The 22,132-nt window shown below is 32.9% G+C and overlaps 4 protein-coding genes across 4 annotated transcripts; 3 read left to right on the top strand and 1 right to left on the bottom strand.

The window, feature by feature from the left end:
* Nucleotides 1–225: 225 nt before the first annotated feature.
* Nucleotides 226–2,143, bottom strand: LOC25491515 (aldehyde oxidase GLOX). Its single transcript, XM_013599457.3, has one exon. The coding sequence runs from the start codon at nt 2,024–2,026 to the stop codon at nt 428–430; it is 1,599 nt and encodes a 532-aa protein (XP_013454911.1). The 5' UTR covers nt 2,027–2,143; the 3' UTR covers nt 226–427.
* A 2,982-nt stretch (nt 2,144–5,125) lies between these two features.
* LOC112420744 (uncharacterized) lies at nt 5,126–7,302 on the top strand. Its single transcript, XM_024780380.2, has 3 exons — nt 5,126–5,381; nt 5,471–5,560; nt 5,984–7,302. The coding sequence occupies exons 1-3, from the start codon at nt 5,126–5,128 to the stop codon at nt 7,300–7,302; spliced, it is 1,665 nt and encodes a 554-aa protein (XP_024636148.2).
* A 2,996-nt stretch (nt 7,303–10,298) lies between these two features.
* LOC25491517 ((-)-germacrene D synthase) lies at nt 10,299–14,660 on the top strand. Its single transcript, XM_039832580.1, has 7 exons — nt 10,299–10,427; nt 10,760–11,045; nt 11,579–11,954; nt 12,570–12,788; nt 13,136–13,261; nt 13,371–13,617; nt 14,367–14,660. Exons 1-7 carry the CDS (start codon nt 10,299–10,301, stop codon nt 14,658–14,660), a joined length of 1,677 nt encoding a protein of 558 aa, XP_039688514.1.
* Nucleotides 14,661–15,668: 1,008 nt separating this feature from the next.
* LOC25491518 (putative F-box protein At1g23770) lies at nt 15,669–16,933 on the top strand. The gene has a single exon (XM_013599460.3). It carries the CDS (start codon nt 15,858–15,860, stop codon nt 16,671–16,673), a length of 816 nt encoding a protein of 271 aa, XP_013454914.1. The 5' UTR covers nt 15,669–15,857; the 3' UTR covers nt 16,674–16,933.
* The last annotated feature ends 5,199 nt before the right edge of the window (nt 16,934–22,132 follow it).

Below are 22,132 nucleotides of genomic sequence, written 5' to 3' on the forward strand. Positions count from 1 at the left end.
ACTAGTATCATGTGGGACCTAAATTACTAGAGTCCTCGTACAGCCATTGAATTGCATGTCTTGCTTCTCTTTAAAGATAGAAGATACATTATTGGCAACACCATCCACATAATTTTCTTTTACTATTTTTTCCCATTATATTAATCAATCATCATTTATCATCACCAAACCCACTAGAAATTCAGCGATACCAACTATTCACACTTTTAATGCAACCATAAAGTCTTGGAAAAAAAAAAAACTAAATACAATTACATTTGCTTAAAATAATCTAAATACAATTACATTTGCTTAAATTAAAAAATAAAATGTTCGTAAGACATATCACAATTGACAAATGAACATTATTCACACGAATTCAAAATCTTACAATTGTGTTTGTGAATTTTGCCACTTCGTCTCTTGGTCGACATAAAAATTATCCATGCTATGACATGTGTATCCAACGTGCCACACTTGGCACACCTTGGTTAACAGCAAACAACATATAATATCCTGGCGGCGCAACCATCCCACTTGGTGGGGCTGTACATCGGATCCTCCACCTCTGATCACCATCGACCATCGCAGAGGCAACCCCAAGTTTGATCAATCGTTGACCTTGAGAAAAACTATGTGTAGCAAAAGGAGCACTACCTAAATTCACTTCAATAATTCCCACAACAGGCAAAGGCACGCTCACAACAACATCAAATCCTACACCATACAACACTGTCTCAGGCACTTCCAATATCTTGGGTCGAATATTCGCCTTATCCGAATCCAAATACTCCGGTGAAAATGCTTCAATTTTTAACTCTGTCGCAAACTCAACATCCACAAAACGATAAAACACATGCGGGTTACTACCCGCTAGTAAAACCCGTCCATCCGGTAACAAATTCGCCGTTGAATGATAAAGTCTCGGCACAGTACCCGGATTCAAAACCATAAACCGTAACCCAACCGGTTCACCAGGTCGATATAAAACCGGATTCAAACACGGATCCGAACCCATTTCAAAACCTTGTGTACCTTTCATAGCTCCATTTATAATCAAAACATCACCGGTTGGTAAAATTACCATATCACCCATAATTCTCGCAAACGGCATATCCTCCATTTCCCAAACCGGGTCGGATCCCGTTGCCATTATCCGCCCACAACTCCCATGCGCCGGAATATCCGTATTCCGTTCAAGAAACGCACCGTATTGAGCACCGCCACAAACAACAACCACCGCCTCTGAAAATTCACCTTCTAAAGCCAGCATCACCGAACTCCCCGCCGACGGATAATTTCTCGGTCCACCCGTTAACTCCGGGTAAACCCGAACCACACGATTTTCGTTAAAATCATACATAACCGATTTCGTGTTCGCGAACACGAAAAGTTTACCGTTAGGAAGGAGATGAACATACGGGTATAAATTATCCATTTGTGTATCTTCAGTTTCTTGTAGAAACGGAAACAAAACGACACCGTTTTCGCGTTTCGGGTAAAATTCAACTGTGTTTGAACCTCTTCCACCGATGATGATGATGGAACCATCTGGAAGAATTTGATTCGTCGCATACCAACGACCTTCGCTTAATTCGACGTCGTTTAACTCTTCCCAATCGCAAGACCCGGTTGAATCACACGGGTTGAATATTCGGATCTTTTTAAACCCGTCTAAATCACCACCGGTTTGTAAGAGTGAACCGTTTGGGAGAAATGAACCGGACGAGCACCATGTGTCGGTGAGGATTTTTAAGGGACGGAGTTGGTTTTTTATGGGGTCGAAGAGGACTGAATGGGCGTAACAATCCGGTTTGGTTTTGGTGAACCGGCAATGGTTTTTTGGGAGGAGTTTACGGGTTGGACCGATGTTGGTTCGGTCTAAGAGGATAACGGTGTTGAAGCGTGTTACTGTTGTGTGCATTGAGGCTATACCTGCGTTTTGGACTAGAAGCTCCCACGTGCCGGGGAGGGTGGCACGTGTGGGAGTTTGGAATGTGAAGAGTTGTATGAGAAAGCATATCACAAAGAGAGGAATGGTTTCCATTGAAGATTAGAGATAAGAGTAGTGAGTGGAAGTGAAGTGTGGTGTTGGAGAAGGTTCTATAAAGAATGAGAATTAATTAAAGTGGAAATTGTAATGAAAAGTGTAAGTATAATGTTGTGGACAACAAACATCAATACACTTGTTGTGGACCATTGCTTTGCTATAATGTTTCTTTTGTGTATAATGATTTAAATGAGTTTATGATGCTTCTGTCCCAAGTCTTAATGGATTTTGGCATGTTTTTTCTATTGTTAAAAAAAATTGTGAATAGTTGGCGTCGCTAATTTCTAATGGGTTTGGTGATAAGTGATAATTGATCTATATAATGGAAAAATTAGAGTAATAGGAAATTATGTGTAATTATGTGGAGTTGTATGTATGTTGTGGGCTACTAGTGTTTTGTTTTTGTTTTGAAAGGGTTGTGGGTTACTAGTGTTGTCAATAATGTATCTCTCCAACCCTTTAAAGAAAGCATTGCTATTCAATGTATGAATGAGGATGCTAGTAATTTAGGTCCCACTCAACCACGAAAATTTATGATAATAGTTTTTTTTTTTGCATGGAAGAGAAATAGCAAGATTCAGAAGAAAATTCAAGTCTAGTGTAAAAAAGGAAATTCAAGTTTAACTTATAATGAATTTGTCCTCTTCTCTATGTTTGAACTTCTAGGGTTTTACTTGAAAAACTAAAATTTTTTGCTTCTATTAGAGTTGATTTTTGCAGGTAGAATGAATTTTATAATGAGAACCCAAACACCCTTCTAACATATTAAACTGGAACTAAACACATACTTGTTTTTATAGAACGTATCAACAAATTATTTGAAGACATGCATGCATGGCATGGGGTGGAGTAGAGGGGAATATGGGCATAGGTGGGAGACTTGCAAAATGGAGGGGGATAGGCAGATGCAGTGGCGGATCTTAAAATATTTTTTTGGGGGTGTCAGAATTGTATGAAATATATATTAAGTTGCTTGAAGAGAAGGTTATAATTATTAACTGGTCCAGTGCTATTTTTTTGAACAAAATAGTAAAAATTGAACAGAAATATAAGAGAAAGCAGTTGGAAGGGTCGAACTCGCGACCTCTGATGGAGGGTACCATGGCTCCCAGGGATCCCTGGGCAGATGGGATCAATCATAAATTTGAAGGGAGAGGTGAGCGCCATCATTTCTTTCATTTTGGTTTGTGAGGTTGTAGCTACATGTGTAGCCTCTCATATTCATGCCAACTAAATTTTTTAATGACAATTCATTTATTTCAACAATCTATTTCAATTGAAGTTCGTACGACTTCTAATAAATTTATGTGGGACTCACTTTCATCAACACAATTATTTTCATTGATTGAAACATATAGCATTTCAAATGATATGAACACAATGTCTTGAGACATTCCTCAACCACTCGTTAAATGTAGCACACATAGTTAAATAAGTTAAAGGTTGGACAACCATCGAGTGTTTTATCAAACCAATATTTAAATTTATAGGGACTAAAAATGTTGATGGAGAATTTTATAGGGATTAAAAAGTGTGATTTTATTTTGTAGGGACTAAAAACCAAAACTATGAATATAATTTATAGGGACTAAAAACTTTAACCTTTCAAAATATGTGAAAGATTTCTCAATTTTCCCTTATATTTCTCTTCCTCCAAAGTCTTTCCTTCCCCTCCCCTACAAACTCCCAAATAAAGAGGATCCATACCCAAAGTCCGTACATATAGGGAAACTCTCTCCATCAAACCATTAAGCTCTGAACCACCTTGCACATAGTAGAATAAGAAGAAAAATATGTTATGAGCAGGGCCGTTCCTTGGCAAGAGCAAAAAGCTCTATGGAATTAGGCCTCCAATTTATGGGATCCTCAAATATTTGTAGGGATAAATGTATAATTGTTAGGGAGCAGGATAAAAAAAATAATGCTTTCACATTAGCTTTGTCTACCTCAATGTCTTTGATTTTTTTTGTTATTCACTCTATTAATCAATCACTAACGCAAACAAACGTGCATTATTTTTTCATGAATCGAAATAGCAAAAAGCAGGTTGGAACGAGATAGTTAGTACTCCCTCCGGTCCTATTTATAAGAGAATTTTGGGTCAACAAAAGTTGATGTATCTAGTTAAAAATTCAGTCCAAATACATTCACTTTTGTTGATCTAAATTTCTCTTATAAATAGGACCGGAGGTAGTAATTCATATGGTTACATCTATAATACACAAATATATACGAGTGTTATTTTAATAATACGACTCCAAACAAATCTATGATGTATAGTGACATAAGTCTTATATTATGCATCAATTTCCGTCATTAAATCAATAAATTTTACCATTAAATTAAATGAAATATGATAAAACTTTTTTATGATAAGAGAATCATTTACATGATACAAGACAGTTTTATTCGTGTATATTAGCCAAAACCGTACCATGCAAGTCATGTTATAACAATAAAGTAATTTGACCATGGAAAAAAAACATCATATTTTCATGCATGTTACCTTAACACTGTCACACACTTTCCAATATCAAATCTTCCCCGTCGCCTCTGCCCCCCAAAAGAAAAATCATTTCATAATTAAGGTCTACTGGCATTGCAAGACTTGATTCCTTTAACTAGCACAATTAACTAGAGAACAACAACAAACACCATCTCCAATTTGATGTTGTTGCATACACCCTCCGGTCAGATATATAAGCAAAAAAAACATCTTTCACGGTGATTAAGAAATACTGTTAAGTGTAATTAATTTTCTAGAATTTGTGTAAAACATAAGTCAAATGGACTATATTGCCCTTTTCTTAAAATTAACACTTTGCAGGAGCTTGTCATTACACCTTCCAGTTTCCCACCACACGTGAGAATATGCAGAGCCGTAAGTTACTTTTCTGTTGGAAACATCAATTAATCAATTAACCTCACAATTATTTCAAACTTCACCCATTTTCAAATCAGATTTTTAAACACCAAATTTTTGGTGTAGGCGCCAAAATTTTCATTTGAATGACACTTTAATTTTCATTCCATATCATATTCCTATAAATAGTTTATGAACATGTTCACTATCACCATCTATGAGTGTTCTTCAATATGGCTTTTGATATTGACTTGAACGAACCTTATAATGATTCCGACGGAGTTGCCGATAGGTCACCGGTAAATGAAAACAGAGCTATGTTACCCATCGACTTAAATGTGCAGCCTTCCGATGAAGAATACATTTTCGACTTGAACGTTGCTCCGTCACTTGAAGATGAATGCGGAAATGATGTTGAAAATGTCACTGGTGGCCATGGTTTAGACAACAACATTCATGATATCTTTGGAAGTGAAGCTGATGATATAGGTAAGTTAGTTAGTTTCATTGAAATTAATTCAAATGAGTTTTCTTTTTCTTTCTTTCTTTCTTGAATTTTTATAAACTTTTTGTTCCAGGGACCCAAGATGATATAAATGGTGGAGATGAAGACATGCATGACTTATTTGGTGAAGAAGATGAAGATATGGGTGATGCATTAAATGAAGGTGAGACAATTGATTCAAACTATTATACACCATTGTTTGAGATATAACGTTGCTAAAGTTAAACTTGAGATATTAATATTGCTGGTTGTATTGAAGAAGATTCAAATAAAGTGGTGTAGTAGTATTAAAGTTAAAATATTAGTTTCTGATGTGTTATAGTGCTGCTGGTCATGTATTAAAATTAGTTTCATGTATTAAAATTAAAACATTAGATTCAAAAAGGGGAGTTTCATGTATTTGGTGTTTTTTCAGTGTTTGTTGTGTTGCTGGTCTATTATAGCGCTTCTGTATTTGGCCTTTGTAATCATGTCTTTGTTCTTTTGCAAGCTGAGTTTTTCTCTTACTATCAGGAGTGTTACGGTTCTGTTTTTTATTCTTTCTTCTATTTAGTAACAACAAAAACTTCTTTTATTAATCATGCAGAGGCAATTATCGTTGAGGAAATTCAACGATCTAATAACAAGCGTTCTTTTTTGGACAACAATCAACGGAAGCTTGTTTCTCATTTGTTGTTAAATACAAGTTATAATGGAAAACTTTGTAAAGGGATTGTCAAAACATTGGCATCTTATTTTTCAGTCTCCAAAGATGTTATTTATCGGATTTGGAGGCAAATAAAAAAAACAGCTGATCCGTGTCATAAGAAAACAAAAAATTGTGGTCGAAAAAGGATCCAAATAGATTTTGACAAAATGCGCAATGTTTCGTTAGCTAAGCGTAGCACTCTTCGATCTTTACAAACTGTCTTGGGTCTCAAAACCAAGACAACTTTGCTGAAATGCATAAAAGAAGGGGTCTTACGCCGACATTCGAATGTGTTGAAACCATATTTGAATGATAGTAATAAGAAAGCTCGTATTGAATTCTGCTTGGATATGCTTGAGGAGAGTAGCATACCACATGATCCAGTGTTTAAACCTATGTATAATGTTGTTCACATAGATGAAAAATGGTTCTACATAACCAAAAAGTCATCCAGCTATTACCTTCTTGGAGATGAGGATGAGCCACATCGTATGTGTAGGAACAAAAATTACATTGGTAAGGTAATGTTTTTAGTTGTCGTGGCTAGGCCAAGATTTGATGATGATGGTAACGAGACATTCTCAGGAAAAATTGGTTGCTTTCCTATAGTTCACAAGGTAGCAGCACAAAGGTCTAGCATCAATAGGCCTGCCGGGACACTTGAAACAAAACCAATCATTTCTATAAACAGAGAAGTCACTAGAATGATGTATATCAACGAAGTTTTACCGGCCCTCAAAGAAAAATGGCCACAAGAACATGCACATGAAACAATTTACATCCAACAAGATAATGCACCTTGTCACGTGCCTTTAGATGATGAAGAGTTTTGTAGAGCGGCTGCCGATGGGGGTTTTGACATTCGTTTAACTTTTCAACCTCCTAACTCTCCCGATTTAAATGTATTGGATTTGGGCTTTTTTTCTGCTATTCAATCATTGCAGCAACAGGAAGTAACTAATTCGGTTGATGCACTTATTGAAGCTGTGCAAAAAATTTTTGATGCTTTTTCCGCCCAAAGTTCGAACAACATTTTTCTCACACTTCAATCTTGTATGACTGAGATCATGAAGGTGAAAGGATCCAACAACTACAAAATTCCTCACATGGAGAAAGAGAAGTTGCTTAGGAGAGGCATGTTACCCACTCAATTAACATGTGACCCAGAACTATTTCAAGAAACTTTTGAGTACTTGTATAATGTTGATGAAATGTGAGGGCAGAAACTTTTGAGTACTTGTATTTCATGATATTTTTTGGTGTACTAGTATAATGTTGTGGAGACTTTTTTATTTCAAGAAATTATTGAGTATTTTTATCGTGTCTTTTGGTGTAATTATTGTTTCTTCATTTGCATAAATATAAAATATTATGCCAACTTTAGAGTGAAGATAAATTTGTACAAGGCTTTCAAGTAACACTTTCTAACTTACACAGAGTTGTCAAGGCGTGACACAAGTGTCTCAACAAAGGCGTGTATGCTTACTAGGTGTGACACCTTGCATGCAAAATTTGCAAGATTAAAAAAATTAAAAATGGAGAAGATGCATGGTTTTTGAGTCTACTGTTGCCATGCTAGATAAGAACAACAAAGACTAGTAAGCATGATATATAATCCAAAAGTACGATTGTTAGAATAATAGTGAGAACAACATTATCTTGATTTGTCACTTGGAAAGGTGAGGAGTTATAAGTAAATGAAAGAAAAAAAAATAATAATAAGGACAAATAAAATTTTGATAAAGAGGTGTAGCTTCATTATGAAAAAGGATTAACTAAAGAGAACATGTTACAGCAACAAGTTTATTCCAGTACACAAAAACATCAACTCTTTCTATGCCACGCCTAGTTCATTGAATCTATGTATATTTTCAGCACATCTTCAATCCCTTTCTGCAACTCTTCATTCTTCAATTCCTCAATCTCAAGTCCATTCTCCAACTCTTCATCATTCAACTCCTCAAACTCAACTCCATTCTCCAACTCTTCATCATCCAATGCCTCAATCTCAAGTCCATTCTCCAACTCTTCATCATCCAACTTCTCAATCTCAAGTCCATTCTTCAACTCTTCATCATCCAACTCATCAATCTCAAGTCCATTCTCCAACTCTTCATCCTTCAACTCCTCAATCTCAGCTCCAAAGTCCATTGTTTCAACTGGAACTTCATTCAGATCAAAGTTTTCCATGTTTAAGTCCAAAAAAGCTCTCTCACATGGTTGGACAATTTTTTTGCGCAGATTCTTCACTCTACCAGATTGCATGACCTCTTGAGCTTCACCACAATCACTCACATAAGATCCATCTTCATTAGGGGCTTTGTTCAAGTCGAAATTGTTCTTGTACTGCTCTCCAAATGCTACATCTTCAAACACCAATGTTTGCTCTGTTGTGACCTTGTCATTACTTTTAGACATCACTTCACCTTCAAACAAAGTATCTTGAATTAGGTTGGTATCGCTGTCCCCATCGAGTGAATCTTCAACAACAAGAAGGAAAAGATCTTCCGGGTTGCTATCAATGCCCAAATCAAATGAGGGTACTTCATTAAACCAATTTTGTGGTGATGCCATTTTTTTTTTTTTTTTTGAGTTGAAAAGAAGAAGATGTGTGTACAGCCAAAAGAAGCCAAAAGAAGACGTAAATTGCTTCAAAGGAAAATGTGTTTTTATAATACTAGGTGTTATGGGAAAATGTATCGTTCAGTGATTGCAAGTGGAAGACGTAAAAGCATAATGAAAACGTGTGATGGAAAAAGGTGTGATTTTAACTTGTGTTGAAAATCACACTTGACTTTAAGAGGGGTATATTAGGAATAGTAGTATTAAAAAGTGTGCAGGTGGTTTTTTTTGCTTATATTTGTGACCAAAGATTGATGTATTTTTTTGCTTATAATAGTGACCGGAGGGTGTATTATTTTGAATTGACACCTACCTCATTTCTGTACGAAGAAGCCACTTTCTAATAAGAGAAATCATATTTGTACATCTATTTTATGACAATTTTTGTACAACATTCTCTCTCATACTCACATTATCTTCTTATTCTCTCTCTTCATTTTTCTCTCTCTATTGTTCTTGACCAATAAGAAAAGAGAAAAGGTAGGTTGTCACAAAAGTTGTCATTAAAAGGTTGTTCAAATATCATTACTCTTCTAATAAAACAATCCTTAAATAAAAAGTAGGTGTCATTTAGCTTAGATCAATTGAAGAATTGGTCCATGATGGACCAATTTTTTTAATGTTTAGATTAGACTATCCATCAAATCTTATCATATTCTATCCACACTAAATCTTAGCCATCATCAACTCTATCTCTTTCATTGTTCTCTCTCTCACTAGTTACGGGATCAAATCTCTCTAATTCTATTCCACTCCTTCAATTCCCCGTCGTTTCACTCTTTAGTATTTTTTCATTTGCTTGTTATTATTTCAAATTCCAAATTAATGAAACGGCAATTTTTATATCAATATTATTCAAGAACTCCCTCTGGTTCCATTGAAATGATGTAGGTTCAAGATTAGCCGTAGCAATATATAACTAAATCAAAAAATTATTATGGTGATGGATTTAAAGTTGAAATTGATCCCAAGCTTAAATAAAGGAACTTCTTTCTCATGGATTATTTTTCTCACAGTGTAACTTTGATGTTTAAATTGATCTCACAATGCAACTTTGATGTCACTTTGTAAGCATAAATTGATCTCATTAGGGGAAGAAAGTTACCAATGCTTTGGAAGGAACTGGTGGTTCAGAAAGTTTATTTAAAGTTGATGTGTGTTAGATATAATATAAATGGACCATGATAAGTTTATGTGGAATGCTCTAATCTAACGTTGAAATAAATGGATCCATTATGAACCAACTTTCTTATGGGTTCATTTTATACTCAAAGATCAATTATTTATCAAGGTACCAAAACACAACTTTTAGTAAAAACATATATTTTTTGTCAAAAATATAACGTGCTGGGCTTAAACCTATAATATTTTAGAGACCAAACTTAGATTTATAATTTTATACAAAGACTGGTTAAGAAGACTAGTCGATTTTTGTCCCTAATCGTTGTTCTCCCACCCACTTGCTTAACACATAAATCATGCAACATAGTACTATTTATATTGCTTACGAACAATTGCATCTCCCCACAAATCACTATTACAACACTTGTTAACATCATTAACTGATCATAGTGAAAAATCTCAGTGGACCATGTCTCTTGCAGCTCCCTCACCAGTTGATTCAACCCAACATACGGTCCCTGACATTAGGCGGCCAAATATAAATTTTAGTCCTAGTGTTTGGGGGCATATTTTCCTTCAATATGATTCTGAATCCATGGTACTATATCTAATTTTACATGCAAGATTTTAACGTTCATATGAATCATATCAATAGTATATTTTTTGTTGTTGTTAAATAACGTTCACATCAATATGTGTGTGTAAGACTTCCCATGTCTGGAGAACTTGATTTTTATGAGAACAAGAACATAACATGAAAGCAAATCTCCTTTAACCCCCTTTAACACCTATTTTGCATTTCTTACAGAGCCCACAAAGTGTCAAATTAATCAAAGCAAATCAATGAACAAGTGCAAATACTCTTTTCTTGCTAGAAATTTAAATGCTCTATAAATGTTTCATTATATGACTACTATTAATTAATTGCAGGGAATCATTAATGACAACATGAAGCAACAAGTACAAATGCCAAAAGAAGAAGTAAAGAAGATTTTTCTATCTTGCAAGAATGATGTTTCCCAACAACTAAACTTGATTGACTCATTGCATCGTTTGGGAATATCTTATCATTTTGAAAGTGAAATTGATGAAGCATTAAAACAAATCTACACAAAATTTACTAACAATAAGGAAATAACCACTAATGAAGGTGGCCTTCACTTTCTTGCGTTAGCATTTCGTTTGCTCTGGCAAAAAGGATATCAAATTTCATCAGGTATATTGAAATTTTCCTAGCATTTATTTTTGTTTTAAAGAGTTAGTTGGAAAAATTTCTAAATACAGAGAATTAGGAAATTCTTGATTTGAATACGCTTTAATGTACTTCTTCCGTTTCACAATACATGTCGCTTTTGAAGAATAATTTTGTTTCATTTTACTTGTCACTTTCAAGTTTCAATGCAACATTAATTATTGGTTTATCAATAATACCCTTATCTATTTATTGTAGAGAGAGAAATAATGGAATGAAATAATAAATGATTAAGGGTATTGTAGAAAAAATACAAAGAATTTTATCAAAAATAACAAAATTTATTTGATTTCTTGATATGTGTAATTTCATCAAAGGCGATAAGTATTATGAAACGGAGGGAGTATATATCTCTGCAACATTTTACTATAAGAAACCCTCCATATAATTTAAATGTCATTTATATAATTAATCATATTTGGAACATAGAATCTAAATAATCACAATAATATCTCATAAGGCTAGCTAATATTAATATTGTTGGTGAATTTCGACAGAGATATTTGAAAAATTCAAAAATAATGAAGAAAACTTCAATGAAAAGCTTTCCAAAGATGTACAAGGAATGTGGAGCTTGTATGAAGCTACACAATTAAGGGTTCATAATGAAGATATACTAGATGAAGCACTTGATTTCACATACTCTCACCTCAATTCCTACATCAACACTCAATTGAGTCCTTTTCTATGTACACAAATACGTCGCTGCTTAAATACACCTTTTCACAAGGGAGTTCCTAGGTTGGAAACATGGTATCACATTTCTTCATACAATGAAGAACCTTCCCATGATAAAGTTATTTTGAATTTTGCAAAATTAGATTTCAATATGATGCAGAAGATGTACCAAAAAGAACTCGGGGGTATCACCAAGTAAGTATCACAAAGACTCAAGAATATTCTCCATATGTAAATAATTTCATATTTAGTAAATTTCATATTTGATTAAAGCTCTGTTTGGTTCTCCGTCAGAAGGTAAAGTATCGCGTCCCAATACAATTTTTACCGTGATTTTTTAAAACTGGATTTCCTAGCTTTTGTTCTAGCGCATGGATGCGTTAACTCAAGAGTCACACCAAACACATACTAAATTACGTTTTGAGTCTTTGCAAATCTACCGCTTTTAGTCCCACATAAATAATTTTGTTTTGATCCCTGCACAATCTTTTCATATTAAAATTTGTCACAGCAGTCTTCGTTTTAGTCTTAATTTTTGGAGGATTTAATTAAATTTTTCACATATTCAAGGACCAATACCACTAAGAATAAATTTTACCGGGCTAAAATAAAACAATAAGATCAAAAGCTAAACATGATATATTTGCAAGAAATAAAAATAAAATTTAAAATAAAGTAAAATCAAAACTCTTGATATTTGCGTATTCAAATCTGGATATTTCTTTAAATATTCAAATTTTTGTCAGTTTTTATATATATCCATATTTATTTATAGATTTTAATATGATAATATTATTGATATTGTTGCAGGTGGTGGAAAGAATCAGACTTTGGAACAAAAGTTCCTTATGCAAGGGATAGAGTTGTGCAGGGTTACTTTTGGCTATTAACCATGTCCTATGAACCTAGATATACCCTTGCAAGAAAGTTAGGGACAAAATTGGCATTATGCCTATCTCTTTTAGATGATACTTATGATGCATTTGGTACAGTTGAAGAACTTGAACTCTTCACACAGGCAATCCAAAGGTTGATTTCATTCCAAAAGGATACTCTCTAGTTTAATGTCGATAAAAAAAGTTTAATATTGATAATTTGAGAGAACTTATGAAAACAATTATATGAGATATATTTTTTTAGTTATTTTTAACTTATTTTTATAAGCTCGTCAAGATAGTTTATGAAAATAAATGATAGATTATACAAAACTAATTTAACTTTATTTTATTTTTGTTTTAGAAGTAATTTATATTTAAGCACTTATCCAAATAGAGCACATACAAGTGACTTTAGAACTATTTATTATTTTATATGAGTTAAATTTATTTTCTACTATATAAACTTTCCTTTATACTTATTTTTTGTGTGAGTTTCAGGTGGGATATAAGTCTCATTCAATCCCTTCCAGAGTGCATGAAAGTTGTATTTAATACAATTTTAGAATTGTGGGATGAATATGAGACAACAATTGTAGAGAATGGAAAATCAAGTTTATTGTTGCAGTATGTTAAAGAAGATGTAAGCTTCCAATATTCCATAACTTACCAATCTTCCTCTTTTCATCTTTGAATTAATGAATTGATATGTAAATATTTTCAATTTGATTTACAGTTTTATAAATTGGCAAAATCCTACTTGGTTGAAGCAAAATGGTGCAATGAAGGATTTATTCCAACTTACAATGAATACAAAGCTAATGGAATTATATCTTCTACACTCTCACTTCAACTTACTATCTTTTCTTGGTCTTGGAGAATTTTCAAACAAAGAGTTACTTGATTGGATTTTCAGCGACCCAACAATCATCAATGCTGCAGCAGCTATTGCTAGACTCACCGATGACAAATCCTCACATAAGGTATTAAGCACTCATTCCCGATCACTATTATAATCAAAACTTTACTTTTTAAATACATTAAATAATTAACGTATTTAGTCTATAATCGACAATTATTTTAAAATATACGACACTTACTATAGAATTGAAGAGTCTCAAATAAAATCTTTTTACACTTATTATGGACAGGCCCGGCCCTTGGCATGGGCAAGATCAGCTACGGTGTCGGGCCTCGCAATCTTAGGAGCTTCAAAAAAATTTATTAATATAGCATTCAAAAGTGTTAGGTATATAAAATAAAATATAAAAAATCAATAGATATCTTCGAATAGTTTAGTAGTAAAATAGAATGCATTTGAGTAATCGGTCTTGAGGTTCAATCCCGAGCATTTGTGTGAATTTGAACCAAATATAAAAGTCTCAGTTACATACACAACTACTAGGCCATTACAATTTAAAATGCATTTAAGAGAAAACTACTATATATCTTGAATTTAAAATATATAGAAAACTACTATATATCTTGAATTTTTTGTCATCTATTTCCATTAACAAGCACGCCTTTAGTAAAAATAATTACTAATTTTAATTTCGGTGGCTAATAATCATTATACGAGTGTTATTTTCAATTTAAATAGAAGATTAATCTTTTTAAAAAATCGTGCTTTTTTTTATTAGATACCTATTTTTACTACGAGAGTCGAACCTCCAGTTTTATAGGGACGGCCCTGACTTCAAAGAGTATCTAATTTTTTTTCCTTTGTTTACAGTTTGAGCAGCAAAGAGTGCATGTTGCTTCTGCAGTTGAATGTTGCATGAAGCAATATGATATGTCACAAGAGGAAGCTTACAAACTCATTCTGAAAGAGATCGAAGATTATTGGATAGTTATGAATGAAGAGTGTCTCAAATTAGACTGCATCCCAAGCCCAGTGGTCGAAAGTATTGTTAATGTGGCGCGAGTAGCCGAGTTCACATACGAAAACTTTGAGGATAAATACACAAATGGGGAATTGCTGAAAGACTACATTGTTAAACTGATTCTAAAACCTATAAGCATTTAGAAATGTGAATAGGTGAAGCAAAATTAGTTATAATAAGTGGCTCTTTTTTTACAGTTTTATGCATATCATTTTTTCTTAACTGTTTCGCTTTGTCATTGTATTTGTAATTGACAATGGTACAATTAATGCCACGGTTTGAAATGCAAGTTTTCTTTGTACTTTTTTTTAAGGAAGGCTTTCTTTATAATTGTTGTGAAAGTGCCTCAAAATTGAAGAAATTGGAATTCTGGAAGCTGAAAATCGGTGGCTGATTTTCAGGGTACGGTGACCGATTTTGACATGTTTTATTTGAGCTTTAGGTTCGGCAAAAATCGGTGGCCGATTTGGAGCATTTGGTGGCCGATTTTGACAGCATAAAATAAAACATAAACGTATTTTCATGCCTAGATTTGTTCTAGTTTTATTGAGGATTCTTTTACTATAAATATAGACATTGTATCGGTGTAAACATTGAGATAGAGGAGGCTGAACAAGGGTTCAGAAAGGCAACAACAAAACTAGGGCTTGTATAGAGTTTGTCTATTGGCAACAAACACTAGGGTTTGAGGGTTGAGTCACCCTGGGAAACACTATTAGGATTGAGTCTCTTGGTTACGGGAAGAGATTGAGACTTTGGGTAGAATTAGGCGGGAAACAAATTCATCATTATAGTGGAACGGATGACTGCTCTCTCACCCAGACTAGGTCAATTTGGATCGAATTGGGTCAACAAATTCTTTTGTGTTCTCTCTTCTTTTCTCTCTCGTTGTTTTCTACTTTTGACTTGTGTTTATAATTGTTTCATACACTTTGTTTCGGTTGCTTGATTATTCCTTGCTCCACACATCAAGTTTGTTATTGGTGTAATTTTTTCCATCGAATTCACAACTGTAATGTTACATTTATTTGCATATGAATTGACACCAAGGCTACTTTGTCACGAATTGAGCCACTTCCTCGCTGTACTCGTGCGTGATTAATTAATACCTTATGAAGCACGCATCATAGAAATATATAATTATATATTGCTAACCAACAATAGCTTCTCCCCACAAAAACACTAGTCTTTAAACTCTTACAAACACCAACTCACACTCAGAATCAACACCATGTTCCCTTCAGGAACTCAAATTAACCATATCTCATACCATCTATTCTCCTTCTTCTTATATTGCTTCTCTTTGACTCTTACCTTCATGAACTGATCATCATATTAGAATGGAATCAACACCTGATTTTGTGAAAAGGGTGCTTAGAGAAGCGCTTGGTGATGACGTTAGCGATTTCAAACTACTGGTATTTGCAGTTCATGCTTTTATTCTTGAATCAGGGTTTATTCGTGTGGATCGCGTTTCGGGTGTGAAGATTAGTTCCTCTCATCTTATAGATGACATGTCTTCTTCTTCAATGATATGTTTGAGGTATACTCTTCCTGAGATTCTTACTAATGGTTCACCTCATTCATTGAATTTGAAAATTCAGACATTAGGGCATTTTGTGAACGTTTATGGTTCATTGTATGATGATGTTGGGTCAAATGTACATAGGGTTTATTTAGATAAATATAGATTTTCCAAGCCTTTAAAGTTTATGCTATCAAATTTTGAATCTATTGCTAGTTTTAATGTTAATGATGATGAAAATGAGGTTTTTGAATTGTGGAAGATAGTGAATGATAGGCTTGCATTGCCACTTTTAATGGATCTTTGTGATAAAGCTGGATTGAATCTTCCACCATGTTTTATGAGCCTCCCAATGGAACTTAAGCTCTTAATATTTGAGTATCTTCCTGGTGATGATTTGGCCAAAGTGTGTTGTACTTGTTCAAAATTGCAATACCTTGCTTCTAATGATGAGTTATGGAAGAAGAAGTTTGAGGAGGAGTTTGGACAAAGTGTGAATGGTATGAGGTTTTATAAGAGCTTGTATGCTCGTTACCGCGCAACAAAGAAGAATTCAGATCAATCGTTTTCTTTTCGAATTCCTCGGACTCGTATTTTGAGATACTTTCAAAGGAGAAGAGGTGGTGGTTAGTGTCATCTTGGAGGATTTGAATGAATAATCCGATGATTCCAAGTGTTGGGAATGAATCCTTGTTAACCTTTGTTTTGAAAAGACCTTGCTTGAGTGAATGAATACATGATAAATAAATGGCTGTGAATGTATTAGGTCCTTTTGGTGAGATATATTTACTTTGTCATAGGTCTAATATTCATTTAGGCACACAATGAAAATAGTAAGAATTTCATTTCCTGTCCAAAATTCTATTCATTATATTTGGTTCCTTACAAGTATTTAACTAGCTCTCCCTAAAAAAAAGTATTTTACTAACTCTGCATATTTGGTACAAAAGAGAACCGAAACCTATAGTGATATGTATTTTATTATCGATATAAATGTCAAATAAATATCGTTATCTAAAAGGAGTTAATATTATTTCCAAAAAAAAAAAGTAGGTCATTCCATAAAAATATTGCAAATGATTTTTTTTTTGAAGGAAAAAATATTGCAAATTATTGCCACCTTATAAAAATAGCATGTTCGGTCGCTAATAAAACTAATTGTAGATACTAATTGAAAACAAAAATCCCTATATTTAAAATGAGCACAAACATATTTAAATCTCAATTTTTTTAAACTCATCATTAATCTAATGACATTTTTTTTTTTTGAATAATCATTAATCTAATGACATGAACTTGCTAGGACTTATTTTTATACTCCAAATTCTTTTTGCCCAAGAAATGTTTTGACCAACTGGAACATAGAACAAGTAAGCAGCCCAAAACTTTGGGAGTTCCAAACCAAGAAGTTCTTTTAAGGCTCCAATGGAATATAATAATTTTATAAAGTTTTTTTTTTTTTAATGCAACAGACTTAGTTCATTTTATTTATAATAGGAGTAGTAATACAATTTGGTACATCAGTTAATGAGCGGAAATTAGTAAGAGATGTAGCTGCCTTAGCTAAAGTGTGGGCAGTCTCATTGGATGTATCCTAGTAAACTCAATCCGTAGTTTACAAAATGTCGAATATAGATTCTATGACAATCTAAAAGGATAGCTCCTAAATCCGAGTAGTTTTTGCGAAACTTGGACACCGTATTCTTTATAAAGTTGTTCTTATTAGTTAACCGTTGTCAAAATTACACTTTAAAGTATAATGACTTGAGAATGATGCACACAAAGTTAATAAATTTGAGGGTAAACTTGAAATAACATGAAATTTAATTTAATTTTAAAACTGAAATGATACTTATTTTAAGACATTTACTCTTTGTTAAAACGCCACTCATTTCAAAATCTAAGAGTGTGAAACAAATCTTTTTACATTCATTATGGAATAGAAGAGTATCTAACAAAGTTTTTGCGTTATTTTTAGTTTGAGCTGCAAAAAGAGCTCTAGTTGCTTCTACAGTTGAATGTTGCATGAAGCAATATGACATGTGAATAGGCTTATAGACTCATTTTGAAAGAGATTGACGATAATTGGATAATTATGAATGAAGAGTGCCTCAAGTTAGATTGCATACCAAGACCAGTGCTTGAAACTTGAAAGTATTACTAATGTGGCACGAGTAACTGAGTTCACATATAAAAACTTTGAGGCAGGGCCGGTCCTTTATAAAAAAAAAAATCCTCAAAAAATGATAAGATCAAGAGAAATGAATGGAAAGACTATTAAACATTTCATTTGATATTGTGCAAGAAGAACACATGTATGAATCTTTGAAATGTGAATCAATTAGCTCTAAGCTAGGATCCATGTGCCAGAGTCTAGGCTTATGCAATTGTTTGGCAATTGCAATTGGCACCTACTCATATCTTATGAAGTTATGATCAATGATATATGACACTTGTGCTTTTGGCAATTGATTTTATTTGTGTTAATAGTTGCATAATTGAGATGAAGAGATGGTTTTTGTTTACAAATTGAGATGGAGAAATTATTCATAGAGAATAAGAATTAGAAAGAAAGGAGACTCATAAACTAAGGTAAAATATTGTAACTTTTAATATGCAAAAGCAAAATATATGACTATTTATTATTCATAACACTCCATATCATTATTTTAATTTTAGTGCCTCAATTAGATTATTCACTTGTTTTTAGCTTATGACGCGTCGGTTTAGTTACTAAAATTATAGATATAATTAATATTTTTTTGTACATGCAGTTACCTGATTTTATTTTATATTTCGTTTAGTCACATCATTTATTAGTTTTAACTTTGTAGTACCCTATAATTTGGTGAGCAACTAGCATTTTACACTTTTTATGGGAGTATATATACATACATATAAAAGTTCCAACACAAGGTATGGTGTCCCTAAAAGTATGGTGCCCTGGGCTGCCGCTCCCTCGACCCGTGCTCAGGGCCACCCCTGCTTTGAGGATAAATACATAAATGAAGAAAATACTTTTGAAAGACTACATTGTTGCAATAATTCTAGAACCTATGCATCGAGAAAAGCGAGAAGGAGAAGAAAAATCAGTTATAATAAGTGGTTTATTTTGCATTTTCATACATCTATGTTTTTTTGATGCTGGACGTTTTTATAATTGTATTGGTAAACAAAATATTATATTGCTTACACAATTTGAAATCTTAAGTTCCCTCGTACCATTACATTTGTTCGTACATAGTTTACATAGTTTTAGGTACATTTTTCAATCGGAAATACTTACTTAATGTTGCGAGTAAGGGTGGCCCCAAAGGTGGACGAGAGGGGCGGCAGTCCAGGACACCATTTTTTTAGGAGCATTAAAATTATTATTTTTATTTAGTAGTTAGTAATATATATATATATATATATATAGGGTTTTGCTAGAAGACACCTTTTATGAATGTGTCTTTTAGCAAGTTATTCTATTAGCATTTGTTAAAAGACACCAACTAATTTTTATGAAGGTGTCTTTTAGCAAAGTTATAACTAAAAAGTGGAAATCACACATTGAGGTGTGAGTTGCTAAAAGACACCTTCATGAGTGGCTTCTAGCATAACTCATATATATATATAGGGGTTTGCTAGGATACACCCACTAGTTTTTATTAAGGCGTGTTTTAGCAAAGATATACCTTAAGGTGCATTTAACTACTTTTTAGTTATACCTTGCTAAAACACACCTTCTAAAAAATAAGTGGGTGTATGTTAGCAACTCCTATAGGCATTTGCTAGAATACACCCACTTATTTTTTAGAAGGTGTGTTTTAGTAAGTTATAACTAAAAAGTAGTTAAATGCACCTTAAGGTATAGCTTGCTAAAACACTCCCACATAAAAACTAGTGGGTGTGTTCTAGCAAATCCCATATATATATTGAAAATATATATTTAGAGAACTTTGATTAGAAATGAATCTTATGCAACACTATTTATTCCAAATGGGCATATATATCGAATGAACTATGCTCTTAAAATCATTCTTAATTCCGAAGGGACATTATATTTAGAAAGAGACTATGATATTAAGACCACTCTTAATTTATAAGGACAATAAAGAAAGGGGAGAAGTGGTTCGAAAGTGCATCGAGTAGAAAAAGGGAGAAAAGAGAAAGAGTTATCGACAACTTAATAAAACTTTTTGGTGTGATTTGTAAATTGGGTAGAATGTTTTATTTATATAGATATTTTGTAACTGTATTTAGCTACAATTACGGGATCCAATAAGTTCAAAGACACAATCCACTAGCTAGTTCAACAACTCTCGTTTGATAAGATAAAAAAGAAACAATCCCACAAAAGTTTGGAGAAAACAAACTAATTAGATATGAATTAAGGAAAGATAGAAAATTTAGTTGAATTCTCAACTTAATCACAACTAAGATAAGCTAAAGTTATATGAAGTGATATGCACGAAAAAATAATAATAGTAATAATACTAATATTTTTATTATTATCATGACTTAATGTTTAATCTTTCAACATTCAAATTTCCTTCCAATTTCACACCAACGTTCCAACACAAGGTAATATAATGAACAGAAAAAATAGGAATTGCTTTTGAGATTTCATTAGCTTCATTTTATCACTAATATTGGTATGATAATTTATATTGAAACTTACGACAAACTTCTTGTGCCAATTTTGACAAGAGCAACTTTGGTAAAAGACTCGGACTTATTGATGAATCCATTACGTGTGTGTTTGGTTTGGCGGTGGGGAGAATTGATTTTGATAGAATTGAGTTTGAAATAATTGATTTTGGTTAAAAGTGAGTTGGATGTGAATTGATTTATGTTTGGATACACTTATTTAAAAATGATTCATATGAGTTGATGTTGTTTGGATAGTTTGAATGAAAATTGATTTGAATGTGTAATGACCAAACTATCATTTTAATAATATTTAAAACAATATCTCATTCTTATTTTTGATAATTATTTCAATTCATGTAAAAAATTATAATGATTTCAATTTATGTAAAATCATAATAATTTTTTTTTTTTGTTCAAATTCATTTTAAAATAATATTTATTTACAAGAGTTATTTTAAAGAAAAACGTTAGTTGGTCGCTTAATAGTCTGTTTAAAGAAAAATGTTATTCTTTTAAGGCTTAATACATCCTCCGATCCCTTAACTTATTTTATTTTCTCAGTTTGGTCCCTTAATTATTAAATGTCTCAATTTGGTCTCATAACTCTTATGTTGTTTATTATTTTGGTCATCTCTGTTAGTATTTTAATGTCTAATATTTTTTATATAATTTCAACCGTTTGATTGCAGGTCTACTATGTACACCAACCTCTAATCTATTTACCTCTAATCTATTTATTTTCTTCATCTTCTTTATCTTTCTTCATCAACGGTCATACAAAAATTTTAAAAAAGTATTCAGAAAAAGAAAACAAGGTGTAAAACCCATACCCCTTCTTCTTCTTCTTCTTCTTCTTCTTCTCTACCGTGTTCCCAAGAACACTCTTTCTCCTTCATCTTCCTCGCAATCCAATCAAACAAATCAGAATCCATAAAATCAAAATAAAAAATCCAAAATCACAAAATCCATAAAATTACAAATCCATAAAAATCAAAACAAATCAGAAGTTAAAAAACAACATCTTGATCCAAAAATCCAAAACCCAGATACGAATAAAATCGATCGGAAGGCCACCGCCGATGAGAGAGAGACGCCACCGGAAAGAGAAAGAGAGAGAAATCTGAGTTTTCTTTTGATGATTTCAAATGCTTTGATGCTTCCACTGAAGTGAAAAGGATGGGTCTCTGTCACATTGTCAAAACATAGAAAGAACTAATAAAATTAAATGATCCTAATGTGACGATTGTCACTAACAAAAGGAGCCTACTTAGAAAAGCTTCATTGTCTCTATGTGGGAATTTGATAGCAAGAGAACGAAAAGGAAAAATACTTAGGTTTGGATTTATATTTGGGGATGAATATGATGAAGATGGTGGAAAGAAATTAAAAAAAATAATTAGCAGTTTATTATATTGTGTTCTTCGATTTATTTATTTATTTGGTTTTCTTTGAATT

This window comes from Medicago truncatula, chromosome 4 (genome assembly GCF_003473485.1).
Source record: "Medicago truncatula cultivar Jemalong A17 chromosome 4, MtrunA17r5.0-ANR, whole genome shotgun sequence".
NCBI classification, from domain to species: Eukaryota; Viridiplantae; Streptophyta; class Magnoliopsida; order Fabales; family Fabaceae; genus Medicago; species Medicago truncatula.

Bases quoted from the DNA above. Each gene is read 5' to 3' on its own strand.
- LOC25491515 (XM_013599457.3), bottom strand. From the start codon at position 2,026: ATGGAAACCATTCCTCTCTTTGTGATATGCTTTCTCATACAACTCTTC.
- LOC25491517 (XM_039832580.1), top strand. From the start codon at position 10,299: ATGTCTCTTGCAGCTCCCTCACCAGTTGATTCAACCCAACATACGGTC. The intron at 10,428-10,759 runs GTACTATATCTA...AATTAATTGCAG, and splicing joins AATATGATTCTGAATCCATG to GGAATCATTAATGACAACAT. The intron at 13,618-14,366 runs GTATTAAGCACT...CTTTGTTTACAG, and splicing joins ATGACAAATCCTCACATAAG to TTTGAGCAGCAAAGAGTGCA.
- LOC112420744 (XM_024780380.2), top strand. From the start codon at position 5,126: ATGGCTTTTGATATTGACTTGAACGAACCTTATAATGATTCCGACGGA. The intron at 5,382-5,470 runs GTAAGTTAGTTA...TTTTTGTTCCAG, and splicing joins AAGTGAAGCTGATGATATAG to GGACCCAAGATGATATAAAT. The intron at 5,561-5,983 runs GTGAGACAATTG...TTAATCATGCAG, and splicing joins GGGTGATGCATTAAATGAAG to AGGCAATTATCGTTGAGGAA.
- LOC25491518 (XM_013599460.3), top strand. From the start codon at position 15,858: ATGGAATCAACACCTGATTTTGTGAAAAGGGTGCTTAGAGAAGCGCTT.